Here is an 18,702-nt window from a genome sequence, read left to right as displayed (position 1 = left end):
TACGTGTACAAGGCCTGTTAGTTGAACGGTCTACTATTGAGGGTCAAATTATGCAAGGGGTGGCTATAGGTTATATGACGACCAATAGATGAATAGCAGCTTCAACCGTCAAGGTTAATTTATCTAACTGCATCATAACTAGACGGAAGCCAGAGCTTTCCATATATAATGATCTTGCCATGTATGCCTGTCAGACAATGTATGACACCGATATGCATTGGCAAGAAGCGCTCCTATTCGAAGTAACACGTATTAGACTATTGCATAGGGGACCAACACTGAATATGAGTTATCATATGCCGTGCGACCAAAGACAGCAGCATTACTGCTGCGGTGTATCCTCGACTTAGGTGGTGGTGTTAGACGCTGGAGTCCAACGAATAGTTGTCTCCTAGGCTCGGTAAAGATCGCTCCTTGCGTTGCTAATACTCAACGTATTTTCTCTGTCCGTGCTCATATATGACTTAGTCATATTGCTTTATTTATAAATTATATACTAGAATTCTCACCGGTTGTGATGACCCCACTCAGTACACATAACGAAAGTCCTTGTTCTGTTTGTCAGTCAACCCACCCCATGCTTTCTCGTCCGTGACAACCCCCTGTCCTTCTTGGGTTGTCTGGGCACGATCCCTCCGCCTGTTCTCCCAGACATAGTACCCGAATAGGACGACAGCTAATATTCCCGCAACGGCCTGAGTCACCAGAACTGCAATCTTGGCTGGTCGGTATTCGGGGGCATCCCTTGCCTGGAAAGTCTGCGGCCCAATGATATTGCCAACACAGAAGAAACCGGCCACCATAGCACTTGTAAAGGCGCGTTTTGTGTATCCTGCGCAATTGGCGGCAATCCAATGGTAGATCACTGGTGTTGGAGCAACGATTGAATTGACTAGGTAGATCCCAATCAATACTCCGGCTCGATTGCTCTTGGGCAGGAAAGACATGAGCCCGCCGCCGATAATTCCTGGAATACTGCAGATAAAGACCCATGCCCATCGATTCGAGGCTTTGCGAACGCCAATACCCACTAGCAGTGTGAAGAAAATACTAACAATTCCGGAAGGGGTATTTAGAAGGGCTGAGATAGGTCCGCCAAAGCCAAAGCCGGCTATAAGCGTAGACGAATACACCACGACCACCCCGCTGGAAACAGCTTGCTAGATACGGGTTAGCCTTCCTTCTTCCTCGTAGACTGGAAGTCTTCCTTCAAAGACCACACTTGGAAGGGGCGAATAGGTAGGAAATGAACTTACCAAGGCGAGCATCAAAGCCCACAGCCACACCTGAGGGTCAAGAACTGCTTCTAGCAATTGCTTGGGATCAAATTTGCCATTGCGAATACCGGTCTGATTCACACGAACATGTTGAAGTAGCGTCACCTTTTGATCATCCGATAACCACTTCGCCTGCATTGGGGTATCTGGAAGGAAAAGTAAGGTAGCAAATCCTACAGCAACAGTTATCAGTCCCATGACAAGGAACATGATACGCCAGCCGGCGAATGCATGGTGTACATGTTGGAAGCCAAAAGAGATCAATCCGCCGATGATCTGGGCTACTCCGAGGCCTAAAAACCAGAATGTAAATCTTGGGGCCTGTTCGGACTTTGTATAGTATTGACCGCTTATGATCATCAAGGATGGCGCTACCGGAGCTTCAAAAATCCCCAGAAATATACGCGCGACAAGCAGAGTCGTATAGTTCTTCGCACCAGCCGCCGCGGCTGCTGCAACACCCCAGAGCATGACATTGATGCTCAACCATTTTGCTGGGGGTACCTTCTGAAGAAGATATGCTGGTGTCCTGGTGAGCTTTCATGCTAGTAGGAGGATAATAAGACGCTTACTATTTGGAACTTCAGCCACCAAGGATGCAATGAAAAAGGCACTTGCGCCGTTGCTAAAATTGTTTCCCTTCAGGTCCAGGTCTGTTTTCATACCCATGACTCCCGCGTACTTTGAAGCCGGGAATTAGCGAGGTCAGGATAAAGGTTCGAGATACTGACATTATACATCACCTTATCGATGAATTGTAGAAAATAGCAACAGAACATGAAAGGTAAAATGCGCCGATCAACTTTATGACGGATTGCGACCAGATCCAAGTCCGTGTGCTGGACATCGCCATATTTGTCCAAGAAATTCCAGGCATCGTCTACTGCTTGAGAAGATGTAGCTTGTCTCCGTATCGCGTCCGCGACTGGTTGGTCGCTGTTTACCTCCATCATTTTTTTTCTCGATCTGTCTGGGGAAGAATCTCAAACAAGATGAGAATACATGCTGATAATGAAGAACAAATGAAAAAGGGACAGCACCCTACAACGTGGCCGAATAAAAATAAACTCGTCGAACAAAAGAGGGGTCCAAAACATACAACAAAAGAGGCAGAGATTGACTTTCAGCCCAGGTCGATTGATATTCATCAATCACCTTCAAGGCAGATGGAAATGTAACCTTCCGGAATCCAAAGTTTAAAGGGTGGTATTATCCATTTATGCATGATCTGATTTGCACCCTATTTCAACCATCCATGATCCTGGTTCGAGGTCACAATGGAGAGACCATTGAAATACCTTACCCTCCCCTAGAGTTCCACTTGTTATGAATCTCCGATGTACAAGTCATGATGTTGCAACCACCGAGACTCGCATGTTAGGCCACCCAGACTGGGATGGGATGCATTCTCCAAAGCCTGAGATTCGTGGATAGTGGACTCTCGGTCTCCAGGCCATTGTAACTAACTCCCTTGGCAAAATTATTCGTACTTTGAATGGCTAGAATTCTCATCCCAAAAGCAGATCGTCTTTTACTTAGCCAAAGTCTTTCTGCGCGACAGTAAGGGGAATCAAATACGAGGTTGTCGATCGCCGCACGTCGAATCCTTTATGGCTCTGTGGCAATAGTGGCTATTGCCTTGACACATGTGATATCACAAATCCTAACTCGAAGCTATTGTTCCATTTGGCGCTGTACTAACAATATGTCTTCGCATCGGCGGCTCAACGACTGATCTACATCTCTGAAGCCGATCTCTGTCAACTCAACACATAATAACACTCCAGACTATTTATCCATTGTATGTTCAGGAAAGTATGATGGCTTACTCATTACAACAATACATTACTGTCTAATATATTTGCCATTGCAAGCTTGGGGTCCATTATCGAACAGGCATGTTATATCGAGACTACCACGGTAGGTTAGGGCTCTACATCAAGATAATGCATTAGATCGTCCTCATTACATCGACCTTATCTTCTTCTTTTCCAAGATATAAATCATGTATCATGTAGAAAAGCCTCCATTTGAAACATACTAAACAACGCGCTGGAAGGCTTCGTAGTACTATACACTTAGATTATAGCATCGTGGAGCTCCGAGTACAAGCCCTGACCCTGTTTTACTAGGTGCAGGTTTTATGTCGTTTAGCATATTAAGAAGCATCTACGTTGGATATAATCAGTTCTGAATCTAGCTAATCTTGGAAATAATCAGAACACAATATCCAAATTCAACCACTGTTATCTCATTGTATGTAGTAATGCACGTTCTCAAATATGAGTCGATGCTGTCTGCATTCCCCAGTTCACACCATAACTAGTATATAGCTAGTATTCATCTTTTGACCTTTTATTGCTTTCTTTCTTAAAATATAACATTTGATCGTGTTTTACAAAAGATTGTTCCATATATACTAGGGCTCACAAAGTACAGATATTCCCTAGCTGACAAACGCGGGATAATTGCGCATCCAATCTATACGCTTTACTGTAGTAGCATTCATCACCATAATCAACTCCACTTTGTCTCACAGCTTGGGCAATCCTGCTTTGTAAACCATGTTGAGCAATACCGATACTCTTTACACGATAGGCTATCGATGTCGTGATCGCAACCTCAATTTCACTCATCCGCGAGCACATTTGTCATCACAAGATAACTGACATGTATATAGGTCACGATAACATTGTCTTCAACCCCGCTGGCAGTAATAGTAACTTCCTTTTCCTACAGTACCACTCATTTCATAACCAGAAACCCAGTATAGAAAACCATGCCTGAAAAAACACTACATTTGACCGCGTTCATGCGGCCGGTCAGCTTACATACTGGCGCATGGCGATACCCCGGCGCCTATCCAGACGCCAACTTCAATCTCACCCATCTCAAATCCTTCATTAAGAAGCTAGAAGATGCCAAGTTCGATGCTTTCTTCATGGCCGATCACCTCGCCGTGCTGAACATGCCGGTCGAGGCGCTGAAACGCAGCCACACCGTGACATCCTTCGAGCCGTTCACTCTCCTCTCGGCACTATCAGTTGTAACAGAGAAGATTGGGCTCGCGGCGACAGCATCCACGACATACGATGAGCCCTACCATATCGCGCGACGATTCGCCTCGCTGGATCATCTCAGCAGCGGCCGCGCGGCTTGGAATATCGTCACCACCGGTAATCCGGAGTCTGCGAAGAACTTCGGACTAGATGCACATGTGGAACACGCGGACCGCTATAAGCGGGCTCGTGAGTTCTATGATGTCGTTACCGGGCTGTGGGATAGTTTTGCCGATGATGCCTTCATCCGCGATCAGGAGACCGGCATCTACTTTGATCCGGAGAAGTTACATGTCCTCGACCACAAGGGTGACGATCTGAAAGTCAGGGGACCGCTGAACATCGCGCGCCCAGTTCAGGGTTGGCCTGTGATTGTGCAAGCAGGGCAGTCCGAGCCAGGAAAACAGTTGGCGGCTGAAACGGCCGAAGCGGTCTTCTGCTCGCCGAGGGACTTGGAGTCTGCAAAGGCACTGTATGCGGACATCAAGGGCCGTGCGGTGGCAGCCGGTCGGGATCGTAACCATCTCAAGATCCTACCGGCCGCCTTTATCGTCGTTGGTGACAGTGTCGAAGAGGCCAGAGCCAAGCGCCTCAAGCTCGATAGTCTAGTCCACTACGACAGCGCCATCGCCTCCTTGTCCATTGCACTCGGAACTGATGCGTCCGGGTTCGATCCAGATGGTCCACTACCGACGGATATCCCGGAGACTAATGCGAGCAAGACAGGCCGTGCTGGAGTTCTGAAGCTTGCCGAGGACGAGAAGTTGACTGTACGGCAGCTTGCACAGCGACATGGTGGCTACTCGGGACTTGCTTTTGTCGGTACGCCTGAATCAATCGCGGAGGAAATGAGTGTCTGGCTGGATGAGGAGGGCGCTGATGGTTTCACTGTCGTATTCCCATTCCTGCCACAGGGGCTGGATGATGTTGTTCAGCGACTGGTACCTGAGTTGCAGCGTCGTGGCATCTTCCGTCAGGATTATGAAGGAACAACCTTGAGGGAACACCTTGGTCTTCCACGTCCGAATAATCGCTTCTTTTCATGAGAGGTTTGTGTCATATGTAAATAGAGCCGGGGATACAACATCTATAGGATGTAGCAGTTAGATCACGAGTACGTCGCTCTGTGATTTTTATACTTTATCTAGCAACTTCTACATCAGAGGTCCTTTCTGAAATTACACAGCGAATATACATGATACTACCTTGTTTGTGACAGTATAATAAGCCATGCTTTTCTTGTACTGTTCTATAGATTCCAACCATCAAGTCACCTGAAATGCTGCAGACTTATCAATAAGAGCAGTACTGCTTCACAGGGACATAAAAGATATACAGCAACTAATGAAGAATATAATTCGTGTACTAGGCCATAAAAGCATACATATCGACATCATGTTCAAAGTTGGCAGCTCCTAAGGCAGCCCAGCCTAAAACCAGAAGAGTGAATGATATCACTGAAGTACAGAACAAAGACTATAGGCGTGTATTTCTTGAAATCATCTTCATTTATTCACTGTCTTTCGTGTGCTCCACATCTTTGGGGTCCTCTTACTTACCATCTCCTGCTCGCGCACCTTCCTTCTATCCACTACCACAAGCTCACGGTATCTACTTCGCAGCATGGGATCAAAGAGATCTCACAGAAGGTCTGGGTAAGTCACAAAACCTAACGTACTGAGAACACAGTCATATACAATTTCTCTTTCTTCATTCTTAACAGTCTCTTCTCTAAACTGACTCTCTTATTCTATCTATATTCTCATTGTCTTCATATTTTCATCACTAGACGTGTCATTCACTATGTTGCTCTTACAGCTTATCACTATCATCATAACTTTCTTCTTTGGTCTGACTCTTCGCAGGCTCTATAACGCCGCCATGGAAAAAAGGGCAAGCGAGGCTTCCAAGAAACGCCCCCTTCCTTCCCCTGGTGCCGAACTTCTCGACTCCAACAAGCGCAATGAAGAAAACGACAGCGAAATCTTCACCATGGATAGCTTCTCAACCGACTTGATGTTGAGAGCTCGATACGTGGCCGCTAAGCAAGCTTCTTTTGACGAGCCCTTCGAGCTGTCCGAGGGCGATTCCACTTTGACCCATGCGATCAGAGCTCGCGTTGGTGCAGTAAGGACTAACCTCCTCCCATATCTACATCTGTATCCTTCTCTGATAGACCTCACAGAGCCCCCCAACTGCTGAAAGAGAAACCGTTGCAGGAGCCCCCCTCTCAGATGACGCCGTCGCAGACATACTTAAGAAGGTTAAGCCAGACTGCCACAAGGCCCAGGCGTGGGTCAAGGCGCAAGAACTCAGCAAGGTGGCCATGGAGCAAATTAGGGCGAATTCAGAGAACCGCGACGGCCTCAGAAAGAAGTTAGTACGTCAGTCGCACGGTAGAGCTCGTCAAGCAGAGGCCCAGTTCGATGCACCCAGATATCAGGCAACGGCCCCGGCTCCGAACTTGCAGGCTCCCGATGATCGTACCGTTGAAGAAGAACTGGAGGATGCGAGGGTAGTGTACAACAGGGTTAGCCTAGCACACGATAGACTCCTGAAGACCATCGCCGACATGGAGGAGTTTAGAAAGACTCTGTCGTAGATCTATACTCCATTTATCCTTCACGGCCGGCTGTGGTATTCTGTCATTGCTCTCTTTGACCCTGCTAGACCGAAAGCCCCTAACTTAGTTTGGCGTTCGCAGAGCGACTTGTAACAGACCGGCAGGCATACATCAGTCTTCTTGCTTATCTTTCTTCCATGTAAACGAGACATGATGAATGAACGCTACCGTTGTTATTGCTCAGAGTGAAACCGTTTCAAATGAAACCGTACCATAGAGTCTAGCTTCCCCAATCACAAATTCTCTTCTCCAATCTTTATGTTTTCTTGTTCTTGCTGGCTCCCTTTACTTTGTCCGGGCTCTCTAGTTTATCTACTAGCGGTCGGTACGGTGATGCAAGAACATGCTCCGGCGCCCGCTGCGCAGGTTCCTCTCGTCTAGGCTCTCCGGGAGACGGACGTCGTCGTTGATCCTCGTGCATCCTGTCCAGTGGCTCACCCACGATCTGATACTTGTTCCAGTTGATCGGTGGCATGCGTACCACGTTCTGTGGCGTAGGTATGGTCCCCAGACCCAACGCGCCTCCTTCCTTCGAGTCCCTCATCTCATCATCCTCGTCCTCTTCATCATGCGTGAAATTCACGAAACCTCCCGGGTCCTTCGCCGTCAGATTCCCCGCCGCCAGTTCGCGCGCAAACCCCTCAGGATCGGCAGCCGCCGCTTGCTTCAGCCTCTCCAGTGTCCGTATATCACGCAGACTCTGCTGCTTCTGAAGCTGTAGAATCGAGATGGTGGACCGCAACGCGATCGCATCGGGGTTCTCGCTTTCTGAGATCGGCACGGCAACGGGCTCCGGCGCGAAGACGGCCGGTGTCGTAGGAAGCGAGGCTGTTGCGCCGCCAGTGCGACTTGTTGGCGACGGCGACGAGGCCGGGGGAACAATGGGATGTGATGGTGCACCGTTGGACGTGGAGGCGTTCTGGACTGGGGCAAGATGAGCGAAGACCGGAGTTACTGGGGAATAAGGCGGGCGCGGTGGAGTCCCTGGTCGATCATTCGGATTGCTATCATTGTCCTGAGTGGGCTGCATGGTGCCTAAATTGTCCGTGTGGATGTCGGACGCTAAGATTAGGGTTTTTCTGTTTTGATTTCTGGAATGAAGATGATGATCGCGTGGCCGGGTTGTTGTTGTGGCGGTGGTGGATGATCGATTGATCGATTGATTGATTGATGTTGTTTATGCTCATCGGCGGATGACGTCTTAAATGCACACTTTATTTCTTCTCTTGTCAAAACTCAGCCCCTCATCTTTTCAGGTACACATTTCGATGCGATACATCTTTTATTCTAAGTCGATGGTTATTTTTAGTAATTCTTATAGTAATTACTAACCTAGAGGTATCTTCTATTAAATTCTATACATGTCAAAAGATCAGTAAGTAATAGTTGAGACACATTATCATGAACATTATTGATACTCCAAAGAAATGAGATCAACTCGCTAGAAACTTTAACAGAAGAACGAGAAGTGCTCTATATTATTATTAATTTTATGTATAATTAAGAAAAATCACCAAACTATATCAAGTAATTAATTTGACTGTCGACAATGGCCTGATTTGTGGCCTGATCGCTGCCTTTGAACCTCTCACCGCCCAAAAAAAAAAAGGAAGAAAAAAAAGACCTCTCCCAAACCGAATCAGGCCGGAAATCTCTCCGTCTTCCCCTCTTCCCAATTTCCTCACATCACGAACAATATGAAGCGCAAGACCGAAGGAAGAGAATCCTTGGGTGGCAGTGGACAGCCGGATTCTAAGAGACGGGCATTGACGAGCGAAGAAGCCGCTGCGCGCTTCCGCGATGGCCTCTTTGAACCCTCGGAGCAGCAGAAGTATACCGATCAATACGCCGAGTCCGCACCGTACGTCGACACCTGAGTTCTCACAACCACACACCGGAGAAAAGAATCCACATGTGTAGAATGCTGATTATCAATCAAGGTACAAGCATGGAGTCATCCATCCCCTAATCGAGCCTTCCTTGCTACGCGCGGTCCGCAACGAAATCCAAGAGAACTTGGACTTCACCGAGAAAGAGACGGATATTTACAAGATCTTTCAGTCCGGAGATCTGGCGAACCTGGACGGGCTGGACGATGCATCTCTGTCGCGACTCCCCTCCCTGCTGAAGCTCCGTGATGCCATGTACTCCGCCCGCTTTCGTGAGTACCTGTCGTCCGTGACTGGCTCGGGCAAGCTGAGTGGTCGCAAGACCGATATGGCTATCAACATCTACAACGAGGGATGCCACCTTCTGTGCCATGACGATGTCATTGGAAGCAGACGTGTCAGCTACATCTTGTATCTGACTGATCCGGACACCCCCTGGCAGGCGGAATGGGGTGGTGCACTGCGCCTGTACCCCACGACCACGAAGAAGGATGCACAGGGCGAAGACGTCAAGATCCCCAGCCCCGACTTCAGTCTCAGCATCCCGCCCGCCTTCAACCAGCTGAGCTTCTTCACCGTTCAGCCTGGTGAGAGTTTCCATGACGTCGAGGAGGTTTACCATTTCAAAGAGGGTGAGGACAGGTCAAAGAAGCGGGTGCGCATGGCCATCAGTGGATGGTTCCATATTCCTCAGAAGGGAGAAGACGGCTATGAGGAGGGCCTAGAGGAGAAGCTTGCCGAGCGGAGCAGTCTCGCTCAGCTTCAGGGACGCGGTGACATCTACGACCTCCCCCAGCCCAAGCCGGTCGTGTGCGAGAATGAGTCGCAGGAGGTTGAGGGCAAGGGCAAGGGCAAGGTGGAGGAGCAACCCAACGACACCGAATTTACTGAGGATGATCTCAATTTCTTGATCCAGTACATCGCACCATCCTATCTCACCCCAGACATCGCGGAGGAGATGTCGGAGACCTTCACCAACGAGTCATCGCTCAACTTGGAACAGTTCCTGTCAGAGAAATTCTCTGCCCGCGTGCGGGAATATATCGAGGAGCAGGAGAAGAAGACCCTTCCCCAATCATCAGATGAGATCCAGGCACAGACGGGATGGACTGTCGCCCGTCCCCCTCACAAGCAGCGCTACATGTTCCTGCAGCATTCGACGGCTGCACAGGACGAGAAGACCCCCTTTCAGGAGTTGCTCAACGACGTCTTTCCCTCCCCCGCATTCCGCAAATGGCTCGCCGCCATTACCGGCGCGGAGCGCCTTACAAGCTACGACTTTATGGCACGCCGCTTCCGCCGCGGACAGGACTACACTCTAGCCAGCGGCTACGACGGGGAAGAACCTCGATTGGAGTTTACGCTCTCCTTGACCCCTACGCCAGGATGGGAGAAGGAGGCTGACGAGGAAGAGGAGGAGGAAGATGATGAAGAGGGCGAGAACGGCGAGTCCGAGAAAAAGCCGAAGGCCGATCCCAAGGAGAAGGAGCCTATGAGCGACGCTGAGGAACCCGCCGTGGGTGGTTATGAGATCTACATGGCTGGGGACGACGAAGAGGAGGGTGACGCAGCCATCTACCGCTCTGCCGCCGCGGATGAAGATGACGGCATCCTATTCAGCACTGCTGCTGGCTGGAACCGACTTAGTATTGTTCTGCGCGACAGCGGCACCCTCAAGTTTGTCAAGTACGTCAGCGCTGCCGCCAAGGGAGACCGGTGGGATATCACCGGCGAGATGGGTGTGGAGTTTAATGATGATGACGAAGACGAGGATGAGGACGATGAGATGGAAGCTGACGAGGAATAAAATGTTATATTTTGGCTAATTTCAATTGTCCGTTTGTATATACAATGACTTTTACTATTTTCACGAACCAAGCATTAGGCACCACCCAAATGACAAAAGTAGATTGAATGTTTCACTCTTGCAGTAATCAAATTATTGCTGCCTGCTATGAACTCACTGTCCTAGTCAGTGCATGATGATCTCCAGTGGCAATATCTGTATCCCAACTAGAAAACAGAGCAGACGCTTTAGTGGCTTAACCAACGGGGCTACCTGAATGCACACAGCCACAATGATAGACCATATGCATAAACCTCCTCCCAGACCAACTCAATTGACGAGCAGGCGGCAACATATCCCTCTTCATGTCGTACAGACCTAATTAATTACACGCTTAGACTGTTTTGCAATTATCCTACCCAGTATCCAGGTCATTACAATCCCGACCTGTAAGTTACACGAACCTAGGATGTGAAACACCCCACTTAACCCTAATTTAGCTGTGTATCAATGGATGTCAGTATGCATTGACTTCAGGCTTAGGTCTGAGAGAAACTTTACAGTGGACTTTTATTGACCCTTTCATTTACGGATCTATGAATCGCTGGTTTTCGGGCATGGAAGTATACTCATCATGGCTCAATATAGTTTCATCTTCGACGCTAATGGTCAACAAAGACAGTCACCACATGCCAACATTCAACATGTTTGGTAGAATTTCAAAGGTTTTTTAAGATGTCTTGAACTAGAAGAACGACACATCCAGAAACCCATCACAGCATAGCCCTGAATATGATCATATAAGAATGTACACTTTCCACGAGGAGTGTGGTTAATCTTTGATATTTCAAATGTTATGTACCTTACTTTCAAGCAGGTATACTTCCACTGTGGTATACTGACATGCTGATTAAGACCTGGCTTGTCAATCATCTATACTATACACTCAACAGGGAGAAGACCCCTCACTGGACTGAGTTGGACGGTAAACACATAGGCCGCCAGCTAAAGCAACGTTATGATGGCCAATAACCATGCTAAACATAGGGTCATCAACCTCAAGTACTCCGCAGACAGTACGCTAAATGATAGCGCGTCCAGTCGAGCATTGTCATAGATAATGGGCATATCTCACCGGGTACCCTAAAGAGAAAAGACTGAACCACGTTACATGATGGCCAAGGGAGGAAAATATCACAAAACTGACACCCAGATCAATTGGGATAGATTGCAAAAAGAAACTGCGAGGTCGTACCCGGGATCGAACCGGGATTATGAGAATCAGAATCTCATGTGCTAACCATTACACTATACAACCGCTAGTTATTAAAAAATGGTTACTTATTATGTTATATAACATATTGATATACATAAAAATAACGGTCAAAGTAACAATGTCCGGATTGGTTATCACACGGCATATAACTATAATCGGAATAGGTATGGTTAAGTTGAAGGCTATATGAATATGCTTAGCATAACCAAGTCTACTTTACATAACACTATGGCCATACAAGCGTTCCGGTTGTGTATTGGTTGATCTTTCCTGCATGTTTTTCTTGATAAGGTTGGTCCTGCTCCATCCTAAAATATATACATGTATCGTTCAGCCCATCATCACCGATCCAGGCCCCAGTGCCTGAGCGCATCAAGTGATACCTGAGCAACATGTATACATCCAAACTTAGGTCATATACATTGTTACAAAATATACCCTGTAACGCCCCACGGTTCAATAGTCGAACCACAAAGACAAGCAATCGTGAAATCCCCAATATACTAGTACGGAGTAAGTTGCATCTGTGGGTCAGAATCCTCTACACAGTCAAGAGGACAAGTTCAAAGCGACGACCGCGTTTTATCGCCCAACGATAAAATGACAAATTGGGAGCATCACGTCAATGGTACGAAGTATGGGATAGGGAAGATTTCTGAGGTTACCCGATCACGAACCATGAAACGGCTAAATCACAGTTAGCAACTTGAAGAATATCCACACTAAGATGTCGTTGTCTGATGCATCTCCCAGCCCCAGGTCCAGGCGGGCCAAGGCTGTAACACATGGAGAAGGGATTTCTGTACCAGAATTTCGCTTAATGTGACCAGAGCTTATGCCCCTGGCTATCGGAAGTAAATACCGGGATATCCCATCAGAGCACACCAGTGAAATGTTGCCAAGGCTGGTACGTACATGGAATGTGAGGAATCACATAGTGGACGAGGGCGCACTGACTCCGCGTGGCGTCCCGTTGGACAAGACGTTTAGATCCTCTAACTGAAGGTGTCACCTTACCGAATAGGCAAACTCTAGACGGTGAGCACATTTGACTAGCAGACAGGGATGGCCCAGCCAGATGACTATTTGAGAGCTATCAGGTGGTGGTGCTTACCTGTGTACAGTAGCCCTATATAGCCTGCAGATCTACCATGCTAAACTTGGATATGGCCTTGATACCACTTCCCAAGTCGTGGCCAGCAAATAAGTATTGCAGCCCCTTAATGGCAGTTGGAAAGCCCCAGCCAGCCATTTTGTTTTCGTACCCAGGTCAGAATGAATATGTTATGGAAACGTTCACTAATTGAAACCGATACCGTAACCCCCAACTCAGATGTAGACCGTAAGGTTCCATATTCGCCACCTTAATATGATATCACGCATACACGATGTGCAGGTAGTATACCTGTAAATTGGCTGGACAAACATCTATCCCCCTCACACAAGGACGGCTGGTAAGCGCCCTGGGCGGTGGACAATGCATAAGGGTAGCGTCTCACCTTTAACTATAGTCGTCGATCATAAGTTAGGTTGGCTGGTAACTGTCCAAGTCAGGTTAAGCAATCTTTCCTTTAATCATCTGCCAGTGTTCTCCCCGAGATGTCGATCACCTACCATGGATGACCACCAGTGTATATACAATATCTGCCCATGTAGTACGGATTATATACACAGAGATCGGAGATACAGAGCTTGGAATGGCCGAGTCAAGTTCCGAGTGGAAGCCCAGCCATGCGCCACGCTGTCGGAGTCTGTTGCGCGAAGCTCTACCCCCTAACCGTGTCATTCCATACCACCAGGCTAGAAAAGAAAGGATCCTGGTGTATAATAACGATATACAGTGGTGTGAGCCACCTTCTCCCAATATTTTGGCTCTAGAGACTAAAATATGAGCCGCTGCACACAACAACGGTTGTGTAGTGTAATGGTTAGCACCCAGGATTCTGATTCCTGTAATCCCGGTTCGATCCCGGGCACGACCTCTTATTTTTCTTTACTTTTTCCCTACTCCCAGGACAATATGTTTAGAGTCATAGTGCCAAAAATCAAGGGCTGCAACAACAACTGGTTGTGTAGTGTAATGGTTAGCACCCAGGATTCTGATTCCTGTAATCCCGGTTCGATCCCGGGCACGACCTTTGTTTTCTTTTTTGCTTTGTCCCTACCACAAACTAATTTAGGTCCATAATGTTAAAGTTCTAACAGCATCAACAACAATTGGTTGTGTAGTGTAATGGTTAGCACCCAGGATTCTGATTCCTGTAATCCCGGTTCGATCCCGGGCACGACCTCGTCTTCTTTCTTTTTGCCATATCTCTTGACATGGCGTAGTCTCCATATAGGTGTTCACGCATGGCTAGAACCAGCCAGCCCGGGGCCATGGCGAATTTTTTTTTCTCCTTCTCCAGTTTACCCCCTGGAGCGACTAATCCAACCAAAGTCTCATCCCGCCGCCTCACTAGTGGAAAAACCGACAATCAGAGTCTATGAGATTGCTCTCCATGACAGGGAGCAAAGCGCTAACGGAGCATTTATCGCAACTAGCGCCGCAGGCTCAGCACGACTTCAAGCTCGGCAAATATTCACCACCTGTCTCCGTGTTATCCCATGTGCAAGCCTTAAATGTGGACCTATACCAAAACAGGCAGGTCGTTGATGCACCATGCTTCATCACCATATTAAAGTAGATGACAAGGCATAGGCGGTACCCAATTAGCGTGTCAGGAACCTGGCGCTAGACAGGGGACCTTGCCCCCACCCCCTTGGGCGTGGAGTGAAGAGCAGACCTCGTTCTCATTGTCCATCCCCGAGGATCGATAATTGGGATATTAACTCGTCCCGATATCCCTGTCTTGTCACACACATAAGGTCTGCAGCCCCGTAGCGGACTTTCACCATGGTGTGATTGATTAGCCAATTATAGTTTCGCTCAGATGAAGTTGATCCCGATGAAATCCCACCCCGCTCAAAGCCGTCAGGGTCGAGACTTTTCCCCTCGCCGGCATCATTGTTGCTTTATAGTCGTAATCAAGTCCGAGAGAGTGCTACAGGGGGGTCACTAAGGAAAAAAGAAACCACCTGAACTTGAGGCACGCCTCGTGTGGGTCATTGCATGCGTCTATATCTATCTTCGTTGGGCGATCTATCTCTATCCCGTCCAGGACTAATTCTAACGGTCCATCGACACCAAATGGGAAAAAGGTATTTTGAGGAGCACGCGGGAGAGACGATAAGGGAGGGGGGAATTATTGTCGTACAAGGAACACGGGCCTTCCTCCGGCATGGTGGATGATGGCGCCGTGTCACCCTGACATGCTTGCCCAATTACTTGCCGACTCGGGGTTACAGGACAGATTATCGAGGCGAAGATGGTGCAGGAATTAGCCCAGGTTTTGGTACCCCTTGTCGTTAGTCGAATGGTACAAAAAACTCCGTGGGAATGTTCTGTACCTCGTACCACCATGGCGTCTGAGTGGGGGATCTGATTTGGTGGGCTGCCTGCGCTAACTGGGGGGGCTTGTAAGTTGTCAGATCTGCAGTCCTTTAGCACCAGCCGGCCTTTTCTCGACGATGTGGACTTTTAACTTTTAATGAGCAAAGAAAAGGAACAATAATTTAATTTCGAATGAGAACCAAGTTAAACAAGAAAGAAAAAGAAATAAAGAAAAAATAAAATAAACCAGGAAGGTTAGGATTTCGGGACCGTTGCCGACAAGAGAAATACAGAAGGTTGATCGTCCTTTGAGATGATACACGCCCAGACAAAAAAAAAGGGCTGAGATCACGGGATGTCAGACCTATCAGGTACAGATTATCTGACTAGCGGATGACTGTGCATTTGTTCTTCCATTGATCGTGTTTCTTACATAATCTGGAATATTGTTTCATCGTCTGACACCTTGTGTCAATGAATCAGAATCCGCTTCCAAAGCTCCGCAGAGACATGAGTAAGGGCACCATTGGGAAGTAACACCTGTCTAACAGTGGCTGCGCCAGAAGTCGGTGAAGCACCAATCCACTAGGAGACGCCATATCATTTGGACATTTCCAGCTCCATGTGGACAGGAAGGGATGAGACTAGCCTGGCGATCATCCATCATGGTGGATATGACAACGGCTTGGCTACTTGGGTTTTGGAGGAAATCCAAAGTAGTGAATACTACTATACCCCGTTTAGTAGTGCTGATTCCCACCGTGACTGAACCTTGGCAGGTAAGGGCAGGAAGGAGGGATGGGGAAAGTAGTAGATCATGCCCCGGTTCAACGATGCACTCTCCTACTATCTGCACATTGCCCACATGTGTATATGCATGTATGCATGCATGTCCATGGTCACATTCCACCTGAGCGGGGTGATGATACTGTATGAATGCAGCTGTTGGCTTCATTATGCTATTGGCGCCTCCTGACATGGAGTAAGTGTTTGCGTTCCATCCCCTCAGAGATGAAGTCTAGGGTGCCCCAAGAGAAGATCAAGAAAAGAAAAAGAAAGAAAGAATAACTACTTTTGATGTATCAAGAGGTGGATGGTTGCATGACCACGATATCTTTGTGATTTTTATTCTTCTGTGGCTCGAGAAAAATATACTACGCAAATAAGCAAGACACTTGACTAGTGACTTAGAACCACGCACCCTTCCTGAATTCTTGGCTTGCTCAGTGGCTGGACCAGTGAACACCGACGGATAGTCCAGAACCTTGAGTGACAAACCAAGTTTTCCTTAGCGGCGATCATTCCACCGTGGTTGCCATGTGTTTTTCCTCGCTGAAAGTCAAAATATTACTCATCTTCTTTCTGTCGTCATTCTCGACTCAACGAAGCTTCATTCTTCCTTTCCTTGACTGGTCGGGGCTTGGGGAACAGGTGCAAGGGAGAGAGAAGACTTGAGTGAGACTTACGGGAAACACTACCAAAAAAAAAAAAAAAAAACAGAGCCCTAAGATTATCCTACTAAGCTCCTTTAGTCGGTAGATACGACGCTATATTATCCCAGGGTATTTTATCACCTTCCTGGAAGACTGCCCCGGTCGCTAATGCATCGGTTCGGTGTGTGCGGAGCTGTCATGACACGTTGGGTACAAGGTCATACCTTGTATGATTTATACATAATATTACCCGCTATGTGCATGATTTGTATGTATGTATACCAACCAACATATCATGGACAATCATCCACAGCTTCGGCGTTAACATCGACTATCTGGTACCCTGAGCTTGTATTTTAGCACCGAAGAACCTTCGGGCAAGACTTCAACCGGATGCCGAATCTGAATCCCATCAGGGAAAATGATCTGAACAGAAGCATATTTCTGAATGACCAATGCTGATTGAGCACTCTGCTTCTGCAAGGAGGTACCGGGTACTTTTTTCGCCCGTCCATGTGCCACCGAGTACAGTACAGTGACGGTAGTTCGCAGCCCGTGGGACCCCTGAGGACGATCGTTCAGTGCGGCCACGTGAAAGCAGCCTGTATCGAGATCGTGGCCAACCGAGGAGTCGAGGACTAAGTATGAATGGGGTTGTTCCTTTTTTCCATTTTCATCTTTTTGTCCCCTAACCCTCCCAGTATTATCTTTCTTCTTATTCTGTAAATTTAATTCTCTTTACTCTCCAGCCTGCGATGACGAATCACTTTAACGTCATACGAATACCAGCCATGATAAGTTTATTCCTTTCCCCTTCACTATCAAATATCCATTAATATCATAATATTGTCTTGCAGGGTCGGAAAAATAAGGAAAACTCCAGCCTTGTTTCTTATTCCTTCCATAAGTACGGACTACGTTGGGTGCTGATTATGTGGCTAATTGTTATTACGGCAGTCTAGATCGAGTATGGACCAACATGGATACGATCGACTCGTAATTTATCGTGTACACCCGCAGAGCTTAACAATAATAATAGTAGTGAATTAATTAATGTATGATCCAACCGCCCACCCCATGACAATCATCCTGTTGTATGATTCCATGCGACTGAGACAAAACACGCTGTCGGGGAAAAGTATAACGATTTTCAAATTCCAATGACGCGGAGACCTCTGTTCCATGATGTAATAATTAATTCTCAATGGAAAAGAGAAAGGCAGACCTTCCCTTACCTGGTGGTGTTGCCGAGTCCAGTACCATCCCTCGCGTTGTTACCCCTCGTCGAGGAATGTTTGACCCATACAACAACGTGTTCTTTCATCAACCAGCGCCATGGGTACGGACTTTGAGGTGCCGAAATTCTTCAGGCCACGGGACATTTTGCAGCCGTGGAGGATGCATTTCCCATGGCAGTTCCTAGCATTCTGATACGTTGATTAGAGCTGGATCTACTTCCCCCCTCCAATGGATGCTGGGCCCCACTTCCCGGTTGGTCCAAGCTACTGCTTTTGATTGACACTAAGCACCAAAGGGGCAACCGCAAATACGGACCGGGAGTAGATTCAATGTGAAAATATCTTTTTTTTTTATTTTTTCTATTTTTCCGAAAATCCCTCCCTACCGTTTTTATTTATTTTCCACTACCACCCCCCATCATGCAGAACACCCCCTCCTCCCCGGGGGGAAGTTTCAAACAGGCAGACACACAACAAAGTTTCCCCCGTTGGACCACCAAGTTCAAGTATGGATCTTTGACTTTCTACCTTGAAAAGTGGGGACCCCCGTGGCCGATGGAAGTCTGGCAAACAGGCCCTACCCTGTTTTGAGTTAGGCCTCCATCGGCTAGCATGGCTCCAATTATGAGGTCCTTTCAATGTCCGGTCCCCGGCTCGACACGCAGATGCAGAGTGGGGCGGGGGTTGA

The 18,702-nt window shown here is 47.7% G+C and overlaps 6 protein-coding genes and 4 non-coding genes across 10 annotated transcripts; 6 read left to right on the top strand and 4 right to left on the bottom strand.

The window, feature by feature from the left end:
* Nucleotides 1-11: 11 nt before the first annotated feature.
* On the bottom strand, nucleotides 12-3,736 carry F9C07_2282180 (major facilitator superfamily domain-containing protein). The gene is made up of 4 exons (XM_041291037.2): nucleotides 2,009-3,736; nucleotides 1,850-1,958; nucleotides 1,257-1,798; nucleotides 12-1,160 (listed from the first exon to the last, which is right to left on the bottom strand). The coding sequence occupies exons 1-4, from the start codon at nucleotides 2,228-2,230 to the stop codon at nucleotides 528-530; spliced, it is 1,506 nt and encodes a 501-aa protein (XP_041144799.1). The 5' UTR covers nucleotides 2,231-3,736; the 3' UTR covers nucleotides 12-527.
* A 320-nt stretch (nucleotides 3,737-4,056) lies between these two features.
* On the top strand, nucleotides 4,057-5,382 carry F9C07_7049 (putative nitrilotriacetate monooxygenase component A; the record flags this gene model as incomplete). Its single annotated transcript, XM_041285390.1, has 1 exon — nucleotides 4,057-5,382. The coding sequence occupies one exon, from the start codon at nucleotides 4,057-4,059 to the stop codon at nucleotides 5,380-5,382; it is 1,326 nt and encodes a 441-aa protein (XP_041144798.1).
* A 757-nt stretch (nucleotides 5,383-6,139) lies between these two features.
* F9C07_2231073 (uncharacterized protein) lies at nucleotides 6,140-6,938 on the top strand (the record flags this gene model as incomplete). Its single annotated transcript, XM_041291049.1, has 2 exons — nucleotides 6,140-6,463; nucleotides 6,522-6,938. 2 exons carry the CDS (start codon nucleotides 6,140-6,142, stop codon nucleotides 6,936-6,938), a joined length of 741 nt encoding a protein of 246 aa, XP_041144797.1.
* A 277-nt stretch (nucleotides 6,939-7,215) lies between these two features.
* On the bottom strand, nucleotides 7,216-7,989 carry F9C07_7047 (uncharacterized protein; the record flags this gene model as incomplete). The annotated part of the gene is made up of 1 exon (XM_041285393.1): nucleotides 7,216-7,989. One exon carries the CDS (start codon nucleotides 7,987-7,989, stop codon nucleotides 7,216-7,218), a length of 774 nt encoding a protein of 257 aa, XP_041144796.1.
* A 667-nt stretch (nucleotides 7,990-8,656) lies between these two features.
* Nucleotides 8,657-10,655, top strand: F9C07_7046 (putative component of NuA3 histone acetyltransferase complex; the record flags this gene model as incomplete). The annotated part of the gene is made up of 2 exons (XM_041291048.1): nucleotides 8,657-8,820; nucleotides 8,900-10,655. 2 exons carry the CDS (start codon nucleotides 8,657-8,659, stop codon nucleotides 10,653-10,655), a joined length of 1,920 nt encoding a protein of 639 aa, XP_041144795.1.
* Nucleotides 10,656-11,880: 1,225 nt separating this feature from the next.
* F9C07_t102 lies at nucleotides 11,881-11,952 on the bottom strand. Its single transcript has one exon. It is a non-coding gene; the product is annotated as a tRNA-Gln (tRNA).
* Nucleotides 11,953-12,632: 680 nt separating this feature from the next.
* F9C07_2282175 (uncharacterized protein) lies at nucleotides 12,633-13,340 on the bottom strand (the record flags this gene model as incomplete). Its single annotated transcript, XM_071510545.1, has 3 exons — nucleotides 13,090-13,340; nucleotides 12,928-12,992; nucleotides 12,633-12,710 (listed from the first exon to the last, which is right to left on the bottom strand). The coding sequence occupies exons 1-3, from the start codon at nucleotides 13,160-13,162 to the stop codon at nucleotides 12,633-12,635; spliced, it is 216 nt and encodes a 71-aa protein (XP_071365110.1). The 5' UTR covers nucleotides 13,163-13,340.
* Nucleotides 13,341-13,820: 480 nt separating this feature from the next.
* F9C07_t115 lies at nucleotides 13,821-13,892 on the top strand. Its single transcript has one exon. It is a non-coding gene; the product is annotated as a tRNA-Gln (tRNA).
* An 84-nt stretch (nucleotides 13,893-13,976) lies between these two features.
* On the top strand, nucleotides 13,977-14,048 carry F9C07_t116. Its single transcript has one exon. It is a non-coding gene; the product is annotated as a tRNA-Gln (tRNA).
* Nucleotides 14,049-14,129: 81 nt separating this feature from the next.
* Nucleotides 14,130-14,201, top strand: F9C07_t117. The gene has a single exon. It is a non-coding gene; the product is annotated as a tRNA-Gln (tRNA).
* Nucleotides 14,202-18,702: the final 4,501 nt, after the last annotated feature.

This window comes from Aspergillus flavus, chromosome 3, assembly GCF_009017415.1.
Source record: "Aspergillus flavus chromosome 3, complete sequence".
NCBI lineage: Eukaryota > Fungi > Ascomycota > Eurotiomycetes > Eurotiales > Aspergillaceae > Aspergillus > Aspergillus flavus.
Note: the sequence above shows the minus strand (reverse complement) of the source record. Positions and strands in the feature narration are given on the sequence as shown.

What these genes read in the sequence shown, in the direction of transcription:
- F9C07_2282180 (XM_041291037.2), bottom strand. Translation starts at nt 2,230, where the DNA reads ATGATGGAGGTAAACAGCGACCAACCAGTCGCGGACGCGATACGGAGA. An exon ending in TCGATAAGGTGATGTATAAT is followed by an intron (nt 1,959 to 2,008) that starts GTCAGTATCTCG and finishes CCGGCTTCAAAG; the next exon opens with TACGCGGGAGTCATGGGTAT. An exon ending in GGTGGCTGAAGTTCCAAATA is followed by an intron (nt 1,799 to 1,849) that starts GTAAGCGTCTTA and finishes CCAGGACACCAG; the next exon opens with CATATCTTCTTCAGAAGGTA.